Source organism: Scyliorhinus canicula, chromosome 2 (genome assembly GCF_902713615.1).
Source record: "Scyliorhinus canicula chromosome 2, sScyCan1.1, whole genome shotgun sequence".
NCBI lineage: Eukaryota > Metazoa > Chordata > Chondrichthyes > Carcharhiniformes > Scyliorhinidae > Scyliorhinus > Scyliorhinus canicula.
The window spans coordinates 14717143-14735043 of record NC_052147.1 but is presented as its reverse complement, the minus strand read 5'-3'; the positions used below and the strand labels follow the sequence as shown (position 1 = coordinate 14735043).

The window sequence follows — 17901 nt, the reverse complement described above, 5'->3', positions numbered from 1 at the left end:
ACAGCATTATCAGAGACCTCTCCCACCCAGGCTTTGCCTTCTTCCAGACCCTTCCATCAGGCAGAAGGTACAGAAGTCTGAATACTCGCGCATCCAGACGCAGGAACAGCTTCTTCCCCACAGCTACTGGACTCCTCAACGACTCCCCCTTGGACTGATCTGTTCCCTGTAAGAACACTATTCACGACACCCTATGCTGCTCTTGCTCATGTATTTGCTTTGTTTGGCTCCTTGTTCTGCACTGTAACCAATCGCTGTTTGTCGATGTACCATTTATCAATGTTCTCTGTTGATTATTCTCTTTGTTTGTGTACGTTCCCTCGGCCAATGAAAAATACTTTTCACTGTACTTTAGTACATGTGACAATAAATCAAATCAAATCAAATCAAATGTTCTGACTGAGCTGGGCCTGTACCCACTCCAGGAAATGATTGATGAACCACCGTGGCCCAGCAATGGGAGCTGCAGAGGTATCTGTGGATATCTCTGATGAGTAGGGTGACTGAAGCCGGGTTAGAAACGGAAAGCTTATCAATACTCATGAAGAGAATTGGAGATGAGGGAGGTCACATTGATCTGTGACGCTCACCTTCCACAGGAAGTTGATTTTCCAGAATCGAACGGAGTCCGGGCTGTGGGATTGGGAGACCCGCAGGAGTCAGGACTGCCAGGAGCGGGAGAGGAGCAGTCATTGCCGACTGGACCTATGGGCCCTCACTGTCGCAGAGCAGAGGACAATGGACCCAGTTGTGAGGTGGGAGAGCCCAGGCCGGGGGTTGGCATGGGTTTAACCAATTGAGTCCCTGATGAATTGCAATTCCCTATGGCATGCGAGTCACACCTAACTCCCAACACTACACCTACCTTCGGCCTCACCATGCGTCTTGTCTTTTGTCTTGCAGGATAACCTTGCGATGGGGTAGGCACATCTCGCCGCCAGCCGCAATCCCTCAACACCCCGAGCACCAGTCCCGGGAACAACACCTACTTCTCTTCACTGCTGTCACCGCCGTCCTCCACCACACCAGAGACCCTCACCTCATTGGGCCATTATAGGGAAGAGGCTCCTGGGACACTATCGCGTGCGCACATCACACATGCTGAAGTACCTCTGGTGGAGGTAGGAACTCCCGAGGACCGGATAGTTGGAGAGCGGCCCGATCCCAGGGAATAAATGCTGGCCAGGCGGATCGCAGGCTTCTGGAAAGGGCGGTCCCATCAATGCTGGAGGCGCAGGCACAGAGAAGGGGACTACAGGAGGGGGTGTCAGCAACCAACCACTGCCCGCAGGTGCAGTTGGAGCCGTTCATTCGCTTGCAGGAGCAGGAGGCACTGCCGACAATGCGTGCCACCCAGGCCAACACCGCACGGGTGTCATCTGTGGTGGAACCGTTGGATGCAAGGATCATAGCCATGGGTCAGGATGCCCAATGCCTAGGGCACTCTGTGCGGGTGGTGGCTGAGGCCCAGGTCAGGGCAGCCATGTCACAGGCAGCCATGTACCAGGGCCACACTGTTGCTGTTGTGTTCCAGAGTGTGGCCCAGTCACAATGGGCCATGGCTGCCGGCGTCAAGGGGATTGGCCAGGTGCTGGCTGACCTGAGCCAGTCCCAGAGGGACCTGGTACAGTCAGAGGGACGTGGCCCAGTCTCTGTGCTCATGGCCATGAGCATCGAGACCCTGGTAGAGACGGGAGCGGACCTCCAGGACTGGCAGTGCCAGGTGATGGCGTAGCCCCCAGACCTTGCTCCCGTCCCAAGGAGAAGGCAGGGCCAAAGGGCACCCCGAGGGAGGAGGAAGTGATGGGGCCGTTCCAGTGACTCCCGCAGGTAACATGCTGGAACACTGCAGTACCTGTGAACCCCCCCCCCCCCCCCCGCCCAACCTGGCACTGGCCCATCCAATGGACAGCGGGTAGAACAGGGTGGCACTTCATCATCTGCAACACCCGATAGTTTCAGAGGACGGCTGCCAAAGGGGACCCAGGTCACAGTGCGGGAATCACAGCAAGCCGACTCCACATCTGATGTAGTGCCTGGGAACTACAGATTCAAAAGGTAGACACAGTTAAGTTGGCACGGGTGCAGCACAGAGGATACCGTTAGGGGCTAGTGCACAATTTTAAAAAATAATTTACGCAATGTGGACGTCGCTGGTTAGGACAGCATTTTATTGCCCTTCTGAAGGGGGTGGTGAGCTGCCTTCTTGAATCGCTGCAGACCCTGAGCTGTAGGTACACCCACTGTGCTGTTAGGGAGGGAGTTCCAGGATGTTGCCCCAGCGACAGTGTAGGAATGGCGATGTATTTTCAAGTCATGGTGCCAGGTGACCTGGAGGGGGGGGCGGTCACACACCAGCTGCACATTCATGGAGTAAAAGCCCTTCCAATTGAAGAAGGTCATGAGCCGGTACCCGTAGGGGGATATGTGTCCCATTGGTCACCCCCTGGACCCGGGGCATGACAGCGATGGCGGTCAATCCCGCTGCCCGGGCAACCTGGTGGGCTCGGTCCACATTGGAGTTTTTATAGTCTGCTGCCCGGGCAAATAGGGCATCCATGATGGTGCCGATGCACCTATGAACAGGTGTCTGTGATATCGCAGACAAGTCCCCGCTTGGTGCCTAGAATGATCCCATGCTGATGTAGTTCAGGGCGACTGTCATCTTGACGGTCACTGGGAGCGGGTGTCTGTAATGTTCTCTGTTGCGTCTATCAGGATGCTTTGAGAACATAATGTTAACAAAGAACATCAAGCTGTATTATTGATCAAAGCTGATTTATTTATACTACTAAATTAAAGATTCTAACCAGTCAACAAGGAATAAGTTATTAAATAAAACAATACAATATCTCTTACAACAGAACTCTATGCTATGCACCTAATCTCTCTGATGCCTTACACCCTTCTCCCAGAAGTCACATGATATTTCTATCACTGTTCCTTATCTCCATCTGGTGGTGAGAAGTATTATTACGTTATTGTTAACCCTTTTATCCTTACAATACCCATATTGTTCCAGTGTCCTCCCCCATACCCCATGGTTCCTGGTGCACCACCATCTGGCAGAGGTGTTGCATGGTCTCTGTGGTCAGCTGAAGTCTTCGGCGGCACTCGGTCTGGCAGGACGTCAAAGGACAGGCGCCAACTGTACACGTGTGGCCTGACGCGGCACCGCCTCCTCGGCCTGTTGGATGGCCGGCTCAAAAGCCTTACCAGTTGGCCCCTGCTCCTCTGGGCAGCCTCCAGTTGTGCAGGCCCCTCCCCGAGCAGCGTCTGTGTCTGCAGCCCCAGTGCGTCCACAAGGGTTGCTGCAGCCAGGCAGAAGGCAACCATTCCTGGCTGAATACCAAAGTCCATTCTCTGCTGGGGGGAAAGGGCAGACCTGTTAGCCTGGTGTGTACCCCTGTGCCCATCCAGGTCCAACAGGCTACACGGTGGCCCTGGGATCGGCTGCAGCTCCAGCCTCTGCATGTCACCCCCCCCTCCGAAATCCACCCCCAGCCATTTCCCTGATACTTTGCCTCCAACACCGCCACCCTTGCCCCATTGGTGCCTGGCACTGGGGAGCCTCTGACCCCCACCACCCGTCTCTGCTGGCAGGGTTACCGGAGCTGGTGCTACCCATGTCAGCGATACACACTGCGGCCCCTGTTCCTGCGCTAACCTGAGGGTATTCCCCTTGGGTGGACTGTGTGGTACCCCGCCAGCAGGGTGGCACCAAGTCAGAATGTGGGAGGGGAGTCACCGTGTGCCACCGACTGACCCCATGTTTGGTGGCATTCGTGCGGGTAGGGCCCACGGATGGGGCTGGGCGAGGGGGGGGGGGGGGGTGGGAGCTAAGGCGCAGTGTGATTCTGGTCCTGGGTGTGACACACAGATTGTGATAACTGGTCGGTGTGCAGGATGGATGGGAGTGGGGGGCGCAGTAGATGGGGTGGGAGACAGCTGGTGGTCCTGCGGAATGGGCTACTTGATAGTGTCACCGGTGGGTCCTCAGCCCGGAGAGGGGCGGTGTGGCAGGGAGGGTGCCAGAGGCCACGGTGCATGTGTCCTCTGTCCGGGGTGTACTCTGCTGGTTCCCTGCAGTGGGGCAGCACAGAGGGTGGCCTGGGGGTGGGAACACACACACACACACACACACCCCAAACCATGGCCTGTCTCCAGTTCAGTCCCCGATACACTACCCCCCACCCCCGGCAGACAGCTCCCCCCCCCCCCCCGCCCCCAACCAGCGCCAGACCACTGCTGTGAGTTTGCAAACTTTTCTTACCTCCTCTCTCCCTCAGCAGCCACGGCGCTAGGTCCCCGTTTTTTAATACCACAAGTGAACCGCACTCGAATCACTTCCACCTGGCGCGGGGCTTGGGTCGCATGGATGTCGCCGGCGAGGCACCAGAGCGTGGCAGTCAGTTCACCGCCCGGCGCCAACCTCGATTTCCGTCTGACACCCAACCCTCTGCGCCCGGCTCGTGATTTCCCATTCTGCCCTCGCGAAGCGGAGAATCCAACTCTAAATGTTCAAAAGAAGAGCCAACCCTATTTTATATTTGATGTTTTTATTGAAAGACAAAATGGGTGATAAATGACACTTTCCTTTCAAGAAGTCTCTTAGAAACAAGTGGTTTCACAGTAGTCCACCTTCGATGGTGTAAAATATTTAAGTCTCACTTTTTTAAGCATTAAACGCAGACAATAAATACTGTACAAGAAACTCACAATTACAATAAGCTATTAAGTCCTTACGTTACGCACAAGAATCATTTAATCATAAAAACCAACTGCAGCATTCTTTTCACGACCAATCCTCTTGAGGATAGTGGGACGCAACTTACATAAAACAACAGAATAAAAATGGAAATTCCAAAGTAAAGTGCCTCGATTCTGGAGCAATCCATCAAGAGTTACTCCAAAAAGTTACACAGAGCCAACATTCTTTTACTCTCCTCCTAATTTAACTTGGGGTTAAAATAATTACAGATGTGTTGAACAGAGAATGAAGCGACTCCTCCTCCCTCAGTCTGTCTGTATTGTTCCTCAACCCAAATTGCCAGAAATTGAAAATGAAGGATCAGCGCCACAACACTGACTTTAAACGTAATTTTGATCGCGTTTGTTTAGCATGATTTCAGGCTTTATCACGGAGAGAGTCGGACGTGATCCATGACACCAAGAGGAATGGTGGCTGGTTTTGTCGGTGGTTAGAAAATGCCGGCGGGTTTCCAGATCCCGGCTCCCATTGCCGAAGGGAAAACCGCACTAAAGCTTAGGGATCACAGCCTGACATCGGGCAGGAAAACTCTGCTGAGATGTACCAGTGTCGCCAGCTTTTCGGCACAATCTCAGTCGCAAACTGGCGTCTGGTCGGCTGGACGGGAAGCAAGGGTTGCTTTTCAAAGCGATGGTCCTCGTCTGTTCCCAAGTCTTTTTGTGGCTTTGAGGGAAACTAAGGCCCTTGTCCTCCTCAGGCGGCTGGACCTCGAGGCAGTCCCGGGACCCGTACAGAGCTGAGCTTGTGTGCAGCGCTGAAGTCCAAATGATGTAGCCAAAGGAAACACTGACTTTTCCAATGGAAGTTGCTCAAAGATTAATATCTCTCCCCCCCCCCCCCAACCCACCCCACACACAAATGACCATTCACCCATATAAAACTAATGGAGCCAACAATAAATCAGTGTAACTGGATTCCAATCTCATTTCATTTCATTTTCATGTTATGCAACTAATTGTTACTTCAATATGTATGAAATGACAGACACAGCAGCATATTGCACAAGGGAACTCAGGTAACAAATATCTAGGAGTGAGTTACAAACTGGAATCTATTCAGGGGCTCAGATAGGTTATATATAGAATAATACGTACTCGGGAATGTGTTACGGATTCAAATCTAATCAAGACATTCAGATGGTTTATATGGCGAATAACGGATACCTAGCAGTGGGCGATAGGTTGGAACATCATTGAGGGAACAAGAGTGTATAAGTGGAACAGTAGATACCCAGGAGTGAGTTACAGCTGGAATCTAATCAAGGGGTTCAGACGGTTCACATACAGAACAATGGAAACGAGTGCTAACTCTATTGGCAGATTTGCTCCTTACTGTTGATACATGATGACAAGAGATTACTGACTTCATCAAATCAATGTGTAATACATATCGAGAGTCTCGGAGGTTATGCACAATGAAGATCGTCCAATTAATAGAACAGAGAATACTCAGCCCACCAGCTCTGTGGGGATGAGGTAGATTACTTTATTATCTGAAAAGCAAGGAGCTCCCTGATACCCTTCATCCTCTGACTCCTGAATGAAAACGCTTAAAAGGGAAGATGGTTCCTTCATTGGGCCTAGTTTTAATGAAATACAAATAAAGCCATCAAACATGGAGATGTAGGATAATGGAATCTTGACCATGACACCAGGGGCTGTTTAGCACACTGGGCTTTGAAAGCAGACCAAGCAGGCCAGCAGCACGGTTCGATTCCCGTACCAGCCTCCCCGAACAGGCGCCGGAATGTGACGACTAGGGGCTTTTCACAGTAACTTCATTTGAAGCCTACTCGTGACAATAAGCGATTTTCATTTCATTTTTTCAAAACTGCTGTGGGATCTTTGAAGTCCACCTGGACAGTCCAGATGGAGCCTTGACTTGGTGCAGCACGTGGAAGGTAGCACCTCTGACAATGCTGCACTCTATCCGTACCGCACTGAGGTGTCAGCCAGGATTATAGACTGGACTTGAGCTTGCTCCCCCCCAACCTTCTGACATGAAGTCAGGAGAGCAGCAGCCCAGGGGAAGCTGACATATTAAGAATTTTGGTTCATTCCTGGCGCAGAATAACAGTCTGTGGCTCGGTCTCCCTCTATACTCAGGTGCAAAAAAAACACCTCCTGGGCATCATGCACTGACTTTAAAATAATGTCTTGGTAATGGTCTCTGTGATAACCCTCGCGGGGAAATCGCTGATTGATCTCCCTGTGGGCTTCGGAGAATACAAGTTCCCTTGGTGAGGGGGCGGAGGCCCACCCAAGGGGCCTCGTTAGCGGGACCTTTAAATGTAGCTCCCAGATCCGGAGCGGCAGTTCCCAATAGGCCTGGGCGGGGATGTTTGTTTTGTGTGAGCTGAGGTAGCGGCTTTATTTTCAGTTAAAAATAAACCAGTTTGGCCTTTCACTCCCTGCCTCCTGGGAGTATTACAGTCTCCCTGTAAGAAACGTTCATTCGTGTCAGTAAATCAGCCAGATTCATGTTGGTCACACATACTTGAAGAAAATGGATTTACAGGTTATGAAGATAAAGCAGTGGCTCGATGAGCCAAGTGGCCTCATCAGGTGCTCCAGGAGTTTTCAATTCTAACCACTGTTGCCAAGCTGACAGGCCATCAAGCCACCCGTATCTCCGATTCGTCACCATCTAATTGGATTTACAATAGCATCTTTCAAAGAGGGATTGGAATATACTTGAATCAAAAACATTTGCTGATCCATGGGGAAAAAGCAGGGGAGAGGATGGGAAAAATCGGATAGCAGTGGGCTGAATGACCTCCTTCAATGTGGCATCATTTTAGGCTCCTTCCACATTCTTTTGGCGACGCCTTTGCCTCTCACGTTTTGGTGGATTTAGGGAGCTCGATGCTCAGGGAAAGCAGGACACGTAATGATCTGAGGGGGACATAAATGCGCCTGAGATTTCGAGTAGATTGGTTTAAAAACAAAAGGAAGCTCCATTCATTCAGAGAGCCTGCTAATTTTCCTGACTGAAATTTTGAAGAGACATGAGAATGTGGAGGAACGCGCTGCCGAACTTTCGTAACTACTGCTGGGCGGCCAACATAGCTATGATTAGGAAGTGGCCGATGGGGGGGGGGGGGCAGCTGGAGGTGGCCGATGGGGGGGGGGGGGGGGGGGAGCAGCTGGAGGTGGCGTCATGTAAAGGTACTAGTCTGGGAGCTTTGATAACGGCTCCTTTGCAGTTCTCGCCGACCCGTTACTCCACAAGTCCGGTGGTGGTGGCGACACTGCGGATCTGGGGCACAGCGGAGGAGGTACAAGAGGGTGGAGGGAGCGTCGGGGTTAATGTTCACTCTAGTTTGTTTTGTTATTATGGTTACCACTGTTTTATTATGAAAAATTCTGCAAAACCTTAATAAAAAATACTTTTTTTTTAAAAAGGTGGAGGAAGTTAGCGGTCAGTGTTTGGAATGCACGCCCTCAGGAAGATGGTGGAAACAGGTTTTTAAAATTCAATATGTAGGATGCGGGCCTCACTGGTTAGGCCAGCATTTATTTATTTATTTAAAATTTAGATTACCCAATTATTTTTTCCAATTAAGGGGCAATTTAGCATGGCCAATCCACCTACTCTGCACATTTTTGGGTTGTGGGGGCGAAACCCACGCAGACACGGGGAGAACGTGCCAACTCCACACAGACAGTGACCCAGAGCCGGGATCGAACCTGGGACCTCAGCGCCGTGAGGCGGTTGTGCTAACCACTAGGCCACCGTGCTGCCCGGCCAGCATTTATTGCCCATCTCTAATTGCCCTTGAGAAGATGGTGGTGAGACGCCTTCTTGAACCGCTGCAGACCCTGTGGTGTAGATACACCCACAGTGCTGTCAGGGGGGGAGTTTCAGGATTTTGACCCAGCCACAGTGAAGGAACGGCCGATATATTTATTAATAATAATAATCGCTTATTGTCACCAGTAGAAGTTACTGTGAAAAGCTCCTAGCCAAGTCAGGATGATGAGTGACTTGGAGGGGAACATGCAGGTGGTGGGTTCCCGTCTGTCCTTCTAGATGGTGATGGCCGTAGGATTGAAAGATACTTCCTGCGGAGGCTTGGCCAGCTCCTGCAGTGCATCTTGTAGGTGGTAGACACGGCTGCCACGGTTCATTGATGGAGGAGGGAGTGAATGTTTGTGGAACCCCCCCAGGAAGTTGATAGTAGGGGATTCAGCGATGGTAATGCCAATAAATGTCAAGGGGCGCGTTAGTATTGACTCATCCAAAATGCAAATGAGATCGTTTTCTTTCAAAAAAAGATTTTGTGATACAGCATGTGAGCAATTTCAGAAATGGTGTGTGGTGGTTGTATCTTTGCTTGTGAGGAAGAAATGACTTTGCACCTATTGTTCCCAAAGCTTAGCGCCACTGGGGTTATCTTTGTGTCGTTTCTGGGTCTGTTGTGGACCATCAACAGGGATTTATTGCTACTATTAAAAATCATTCACATTTGCATAGCGTCTTTCTTGACCTCAGATGTCCCAAAGTGCTTTACAGTGAATGCTGTACAACAAACCCATCGTTATTGCGTAACCACTGGGATGATAGACGGTGGACTAGATTGATCTTTACTCATTTAAGAACTACTATGCTTGATGTCAGGAAGATTGTACACTGGAATAGAGATCACAGAAGACTGCGGCCTGCATAATCAGTGCCCCACCTCCAGGTGGTATCCCCTGAACTTCAGCAGCCCTCGTTTTACTCCTTTACCAAGGGTCTGGCACACTCTGATTATTACATGGAATCGAGAGCAAATGATTTTGTTTCCATGGAAGGCCCGTCTCCTATAAAGGGAAAATCTTTTCTCCACACCCGCAAACCAGTGTTTCTTTATTTTGGTTGGAAAGTCCAGGAGACAGTCAAGGTCGATGGAGCAGGACATCATCGAGGTAGAAAAGATAGACAAAACTGCTGGCTTCCATAGCCTGGGCTGTAGAAAGAAGCCTGTGTATTGAAGTAAGAAGAGGGGACAAGGGAGGTAGGGGTATTCCGCATCCCTCAGTTGCAGGAAATGAATGGATTAGACTTGGAGCCAGCGTGAAGTCTCGTTCAGCCGGCAGTTTCTTCACTTTGAAAGCAGTGATCCCTTGTTTTGATAAGAAGTTATTTTTCTTGAAAGCAGACCTGAACCGAAAGCAAGTTAAAATCAGTTCTCTGGCTGTTGACTTTGGGCCCAGTGGCGTCAGAATTGGCTGGTGAATAAGATCAAAGATTGAAGCTTGAAGACGGCATATGTAGGCATGAAGGTGGGGGTGGGGGGTGGGGAGTCATCTCCAATTGGCCTCCGTTACTTTCTGTTGTTCAGCCACTCCGGTCTCATCTAGCAATTCAAAAAAGTGTAACTGGTCTGAAACTAGGCCTAAAAGCCTGAATCGTCATGGATGGGGAGTCAGTCATCATTGCATGGAACGCTGGCACCAGCATCAAAAGACTACCATGTGCTTTACAGCTAATGAAGCACTTTTTAAAGCGTAGTCACTGTTGTACTGCAGGAAAGGAGCTGCCAATTGTCAAACAGCAAGCTCCCAGGGATTATCATCCATGGATGGTAGCTCAACCTCCCATAAAATACCGGGCTCAGCGACACTTCCAGCTCCCCCCTTACCTCCCAGCGCCACCATGCACTCTGTAGTGAAGCTTGGAGACAATTCTGTGCTGATTGAGTTGGCAATCCGCCTTCCTCGCCGAGAATGGACACGAGCCACAGAATTGACAGAAAGGGACGGGGTCGGCCATAAGGGAGGTCAAGGTCACCGATGATCCACTGCAACCTTTGGATTTTTGTTTTGAAACAGAGAGTGCTGAGAATCTCTTTAACCATAGCGAGAATTGGAACTGGGAAAATCCTGAACCAGGGATTCCAACAGAGCGAGTCAGTGAAAGAGAGAGAGGGAGAGAGAGAGAGAACTCCGCACCTTGAGTTTATTGAATTGTCCAGAGAACATGGATGTGGCCGAATCAATGTGTTTCATATAAGTGTAACACACGGAGCCATAAAAAGAAGTCAGCGATGATGGAATGATGGTACACCTCATTAGAATGTATTCCTTTTTCCTCTTATTTGATGAGTTGAAGGTATTTTCTTCAGGTGAGCAAGTGGTTATATGTAAATATATATATTTTAATGTTAGAGCCAATCTGGTATTGTTTCTAACCATCACTGGTGTTGCCATGTCAACGTTGGCTAATGTTATTGGAGGTGGGATAGGGATGGTGGTTTCCATTATCGAAAACTTCCATTTTTTTTTCATTCTTCCCCGAGGAGACCCTTTATTTTTTAATTAATATTTTCAATACTCTTTTGCTTCCTTTAGTTGAGCCATAAAGTCATCTTCCAAAGGGTTTTCCGAACAGTTCAGGCCATTGTTTGGTGGACGCACGGCATTGTACCTGCTCCAGTCCCCTTTGCACAGTATCCATGGCAACACATCCACCTTGTAATGGAGCTCCGGCGAGAACTCCGTGCTGATCAGATTGGGAGCCCCCGCGCCTTTCCCCCTCGTGATCAGCTTCATCTGGTCGTCATAGCAACAGTGCTGGGCCGCCAGGGTGGCGCTGTCCAGGGACAGCATGGAGCGGATACAGGACTTGGAGGTGGGCTTGTAGATATCCAAGCGCTCCTTCGGGCCGCTCGCGTCCCGCCATCGGAAGAACCTGCCCTTGCCATCTTCGTGGACGCTGACGATGCTGTACACCGCTTCAGTGGGGTAGGTGCAGGGGCAGCTGGGTAAATCCGTCAGGGCCTTCATCAGGTACTTCTTCAGGAACTCGCTCTTGCAGTTTAGCCATTTATCACAGCTGTCCACTTCTGGGGAAGGAAAGTAAAAGGGTCCAATAAAGATGGGCTCACATGAAAACAGATTTCCCTGCAGGCATTTGGCAAGGTTGTTAGTTTTAAAGATTGCAGTCAAGCCTAACGAGCCGTGCATTGTTAAACACTGATTAAAAGAACAAAGGAAAAGCAGGAAAAGGCCACACAGACCTATCAAACAGACCTCCTCTCGTTCAGCACAACAATAACCCAAAGGCCGTAAAAATAAGGTGGTTAATAAATCCAATTAGGAATTCAGGAGAAATTCCTTAACCCAGCGAGCGGTTAGAATGCGGAGCTCTTGGGCGGCACAGTGGTTAACACTGCTGCCTCACGGCGCCGAGGTCCCAGGTTCGATCCCAGCCCCGGGTCACTGTCCGTGTGGAGTTTGCACATTCTCCCCGTGTCTCTCCCCCACAACCCAAAGATGTGGAAGGTAGGTGGATTGGACATGCTAAATTGCCCCTTAATTGGGAAAACAAAATAATTGGGTACTCTGAATTTATTTTAAAAATTACCACGTGGAGGACTTGAGACGAATAGTACAGATACATTTGAAGGGGAAACCAGATACGTACATGAGGGAGAAAGGAATAGAAGGATATGATGGTCAGGTTAGGTAAAAATAGGTGCAGAATCAACACCAGACCGGTTGGCCTGTTTCAGTGCTGCGGACAATAGTAACTCTCCATAACGGGCAGAATTTCATTGGCACTTATCTTTCAGCTGGTTTGAATTTTGCATCCATTTGCGTTGGTAAAAAGGGGTATTAAACATGCCGCTTAACGCACGGTGATCTGGTAACACCAGGTTTCCATCACGACCAGAGTTGCAGCTCCCATCTCTCTGCGGAGATCAGTATCAACACCATTTACCCATTCTACCGACGGTGGAGATTATACAAATTCTAATAGTTATACCGCCGGTGATGTCAAGATGTTGGACCTCCCATGCTACGCGCCAATCATCCCCCCCCCCAACCTGGCCGCCCCTAACTCCTGCCTGACAGGCAACCCTGGCATGTTGGACAGATCGGCCAGGGTGCCACTCAATGGCGGAGCAAGCTCGAGGGGCTGAGTGGCCTGCCTCCTCTTCTGGTCCTTTCATTTTTTAAATATAAATTCAGAGTACCCAATTCATTTTTTCCAATTAAGGGGAAATTTAGCGTGGCCAATCTACCTAGCCTGCACATCTTTGGGTTGTGGGGTCGAAACACACGCAAACACGGGGAGAATGTGCAAACTCCACACGGACAGTGACCCAGAGCCGGGATCGAACCTGGGACCTCGGCGCCGTGAGGCAGCAGTGCTAACCATTGTGCCCCCGTGCTGCCCCCTTCTGGTCCTTTCCACATTTCCTAGAAAGCTCAGCCGACATGCTCTCACATCCGGGCTGTTGGTGTAGCATACGCACCCGCGTCAAACAACTCTGTTCCATTTCCCCTCTCCGCCAGAGTTTTTTCAGTGGCTGCATTCAGATCATCTTCCATCCCTTTGGGAAAAGAGGACAGTGTGAGGGTCAGATGTGGCCCAACAAATCTACACTTAGTTACTCAAGGAAAATGGAGCGATTCCAAATTCGAATTTAAAATAAAATTAATTCTTTCATGGGATGTGGACGTCGCTGGGCTGGGCCAGCACGTGTTGCCCATCTCCAATTGCCAACGAACTGAGTGGGTTACTGGGCCATTCCAGGGGGCAGTGAAGAGTCAACCATGTTGCTGTGTGGATCTGGAGTCACATGTAGGTCAGACTGGGTCAGGGTGGCAGATTTCCATCCCTCAGGGACATTGGTGAACCAGATGGGTTTTTACATCAATCCGCGATAGTTTTACGGTCATCGTTGCTGAGACTACCTTTTATGCTCCAGATTTATTGATTGGACTCTAAATTGCATGAGCGGTCGTGGTGGGATTTGAACCCACGTCCCCAGCGCATTAGCTGTTCCTCTGGAATACGAACCCCCAGTGACGTTACTTCTCTGTCACAGTCTCCCTGAATGGACAACGCGATTCGAAAAAGAAAGAAAAAATACCGCGGATGCTGGAAATCTGAAATTAAAACAGAAAATGCCGGATAAATGCAGCAGGTCTGGCAGCGTCTGTGGAGAGAGAAACCGAGTTATTGTTCCGAGCCGAACACGACTCTTCCATGGAACCCGTTCAATTTCCTATCAATTTCCCACATCTTCTTACTGCTTCTGTCCAACATCCTGGGCTCTCTAAACTGGATATCTTTCTTAGCTCTTAGATCTGGAATGGAGTTCAATGTTTAGTTTTGGGGTGTTGCATCTTTTAAGCGTGTTTGTGAAAATGAAAAAATGAAATGAAAATCGCTTATTGTCACGAGTAGGCTTCAGTGAAGTTACTGTGAAAAGCCCCTAGTCGCCACATTCCGGCGCCTGTCCAGGGAGGCTGGTACCGGAATCGAACCGTGCTGCTGGCCTGCTTGGTCTGCTTTAAAAGCCAGCGATTTAGCCGAGTGAGCCAAACCAGTGTCTAACGATGCTGGACTCTTTCCCCCCCACCTTGTTTATGGACAGTGTAGAGGTGAACGGCTCCATTTTTTGAATTGTGTGGGTGTTTGCGCTCCGAGGGTAGTCTGCATTAATTGCACAATAAAGAAGATTTTCTTGGACTTCTGATTGGCAGCAGTATATTTGGAAAGATCAGGCGAGGAGGTGTGTTTCCTGCAGATTATCGGTTCAATTCCCACCATGGCAAGGTGGAAATCTGAAACCGATAAACCTGGGCCGACATCAGATACCACGAGTATGGCAACTGTTGGATTGTTGTAAAACCCATCTGGTTCACTCATATCCTTCAGGGAAGGGAACTTGTCACCCTGCTACCTGATCTGGTCTACCTATGAATCCAGCCCCACTGAATGGGCTGGATTTCAAGCTTCTCCACTCGCAGTTTTCAGGGTGGTTGGCACCACAATTTTGCCATGGGCAGACATGGTATTGGGCATTCCGTCAGGCAATGGGCCAACTGAGTGGACTATCAATGTCCACTTAAAGGTCTCATCCGGCAACCATCAGGAGTGATCTGGTGGCGAGAAAGGCCCAGCCCAACTGCCCAGCCCAGCTTCTCTGTGCAGTTAGTGGCAGGTAAGATTTGGGGGTCCCTCCTTACTGGACCTTGAGCCCATTAGAAGCCCCTTAATCAGTTACTGCATCCCCCCCACCTCCACCCCCACCCGTAGGTTCCCTCCCACCCCACCATGGCCTCACGAACCTCAGCCCTAATCCCTCTCGCGAGGGTGTCACAGCTTGGAATCCATCGAGACCCCTAAAACACTTGAAAATCACAATCCAGTTCTGTGGGCCTCCTGATGTGCAGAGTGCAGTACCAAACGCGACCACCCCTCACGGTGATGCTGCCCGTACAGCAGAACTTCTGGTCTCTGATTGGCTGGTAGCTCCACGATGCGGGACATCCTGCCCCCAGAGGTTCAGCCCCATCTCTATTAATGGCCAGCTGGAGTTTCGCCCCCAACCTCTGACATTTTAGCCGGGTGGGGGGGAGGTGTGGTTGTGCAGGGACCATGGCACCCTGTAAAATCCAGAGCCCGCCAAGGGATGGGCAATATATGTGACGCTGCCACGTCATTAACCTCCCAAGAACATAAATTAATTTCCTGTCTATTAATTCAAACAGATAGAAATTTACTTGGATAGTCGACTACTCCCCTCTTGATTTTCCTGTACATGCTGCATCCGGGTAATCCAATAGACCCAGATACAGGATCAGGAAATTCCCCCCTTGTATATGTTAGATCAGTGTTCTTCAAAGTCGGGGGTGCGACCCCGGATGGGTCGCGGGCGGGTGTCGGGAGGGTCGCAGAGCCGTTGTCCGTGACGCTCCCGATCGCACAAATCCCCACGTAGCAGCCGGCTTTTCATAACGCCGGCTGCAAGCGGCCGCGAAAATGTCCAAAAAAAAAATTTGGCCGCATTGCGCATGTGTGCACAATGATCAACGCGTATGTGCATTCCGCGAACATGTCAAATTCGGCCGCATTGCGATGCATGCACGATGATCGGCGCACATGTGCAAATCGGGCACGCATGCACAGTGCGGCCGCTATTTTTAAAAATGGTTGCAGCTTTTTGTTTTACAAGTTCTGTCGTGGTTTTTATTCATTTATTCATTTATTTTATTCATTTAATTTTTATTTTTTTCATTAATTTATTCATTTTATTTTTTTACAAGTTCGGGGGGAGGTTTATTCATTTTTTCATTTATTTTATTCATTTTATTTTTTTTACAAGTTCGTGGGGGGGGGGTTTATTCATTTTTTTCATTTCATTTATTCATTTTTTTTACAAGTTCGAGGGGGTATTATTAATTTTTTTCTCATTTATTTTACGTATTTTTTTTCTTTTTTCTTTGCAAGTTCGGGTGGGGGGGTTTATTTGATAAAACTTTACAGGGAAAAAATTCAGAACTTTGGACAGATGGAGACACCATACTTTCCGACACCTTCATCCAACAGGTTCCATTGGAGGAGCGTGTACGAGGGTCAAAGGGACCTAAAACCATTTCCTCCATTTTTGTCAGCAGCAAACAAGGTAAGAGAAAATGGTGGGTTGCGCGGGTCGGCTGGCGTGGGTCGCGAAGGTCGGCTGGCGTGGGCCGCGAAGGTCGGCCGGCCTGGGTCGCGAAGGTTGGCCGGTTGGTAAAAATGGGTTCCTGAAAAAAAAGTTTGAAGAACACTGTGTTAGATACCAGATGCTGCTGAAACACTGTCCCATTGGTTTTAGGGAAGCAAATCATTTTGTTATAGGTGCTGTCAGTATTCAGATCTTAATTTGTCGACACTCACCCGGACATCGTTTCAAGTCACAGGTTCGTGATTCGGTTGCGGTGCAGGCATAGCCACAGGACCTGGTGCGTTTCTGGTTGCCACTGCCACATGTGACAGTGCAGGGGGACCAGGCACTCCAGTCTTCATTATCTTCATATTCTGCGAAGTGAGAGGAACACACGTCAGAGATGCTGCAAACCCTTTGTTCGTGCATAGTCATAGGAACCTCAAGGAGCAGGGCGAGGATGAGAGAAAACACAGCTTGAAAAACGGGACTTAAAGATTTGTGTCAATACTTCTTACACCGTTAACAATTAAAGAAGGAATGCGAACACGCAGCAATTAACCAGCAAAACAATCCCTGAAGAGTTCACTATTTTTAGCACAAACAAACTTGACATAAAGAGAAATTAAACAAAGAAAATACTACGGAATGTAACACGATACCTCATAACGTCTTGTGTTTAAATTCAATTCTACTATTTGCTTTCTCCCAAAAGTTCCCTTATCTTCCAAAATCTTGAAGGTTCATTCACATTTCCTGGGGCTTATTGCCCTCAGTGTTCCAGCTATCCTTGGAGATAAGAATTATGCGTTCCCATTCAGTAGCTTATTTGGCTACACAAACGGCTACCTTTTCTTTATACACCCCGTGATTGTGGATACCTCAGCTCCTTTTTCAGGTTTCTGGCAGGACTGCCTTCCCACAGGTTTCCAAGCTAACTCTGATGACTGCTTTCTGCAACAAGGCTCCATGAGGATCACGGTCGATTTCTTCCATTAGCTGCAAGCTGGAGCAAATCTCCTAGCTGCCTTTCCTCATGAAATCCAAACTAGATAGAGCCACACCTTCATTTCATTCAGTGAACGATGCAGTTAGTATTTTCTCTGCATGAAGTACATGCCGAATTACCATTTATTTCATTTGACTTTCCCAACTGTGTGAACTGAACCCCACAGTTAAGACTAGAACTGCCTCTGTCTGTTCCCAAACTGAACTACGTGCTTCAGTCAGCAAACACACAGATAACTTAAACCAAGGCTTCACCCTGAATCATTACCTCTGTGGCAACATAGCATGCTTTAGGGTGATTCAAAGAGCAAATCAAATGCATTATTTTATCTTCAACACAACTCTTTTATTCTCTGACCCATATGAATAATTTCCATCTCTAATAGAGATTTATGATGCTCTTTCCCAGAATTTCTAGCTTTTCGCCTCTTTTGTGACGATAACGATAGAACCTTGGGTTGGATTCTCCGCACCCCGTCACTGAAATCGCAGCTGGTTCCCCAATTCTGCAGGCCCCGAAAAGTGGCGTACCTGGAGCACCTACCTGGGGCCATTGCCAGAGGCCCGCTCCGCCATTCTCCCCCCCACCCCCCGACTGGCCAGTCGGGAAACTAGTGTGGCGGCTGCGGACTCAGTTCACGGCTGCCCTGGTCGGGTGGGCCGATGGGAGGGCGGGGGGGGGGGGGGCCTTATA

At 49.3% G+C, this 17901-nt stretch overlaps 1 protein-coding gene and 1 long non-coding RNA gene across 4 annotated transcripts in view; one reads left to right on the top strand and one right to left on the bottom strand.

The window, feature by feature from the left end:
* Positions 1-8712: 8712 nt before the first annotated feature.
* Positions 8713-17901, bottom strand: part of ism2a (isthmin 2a) — a 62328-nt gene continuing 53139 nt past the window's right edge. For 2 of the 3 annotated variants that reach the window (XM_038773841.1, XM_038773854.1), the window contains 3 exons: positions 16433-16573; positions 13017-13094; positions 8713-11600 (listed from right to left, as the gene is read on the bottom strand). In XM_038773841.1, the coding sequence (XP_038629769.1) occupies positions 11083-11600; positions 13017-13094; positions 16433-16573 (737 nt within the window). In that variant the 3' untranslated portion in view covers positions 8713-11082. The remainder of the gene's footprint in view (positions 11601-13016; positions 13095-16432; positions 16574-17901) is intronic. The other variant, XM_038773847.1, reaches the window with a different exon arrangement.
* On the top strand, positions 11336-16635 carry LOC119950925. Its single transcript, XR_005457462.1, has 3 exons — positions 11336-11499; positions 16103-16178; positions 16456-16635. It is a non-coding gene; the product is annotated as an uncharacterized LOC119950925 (long non-coding RNA).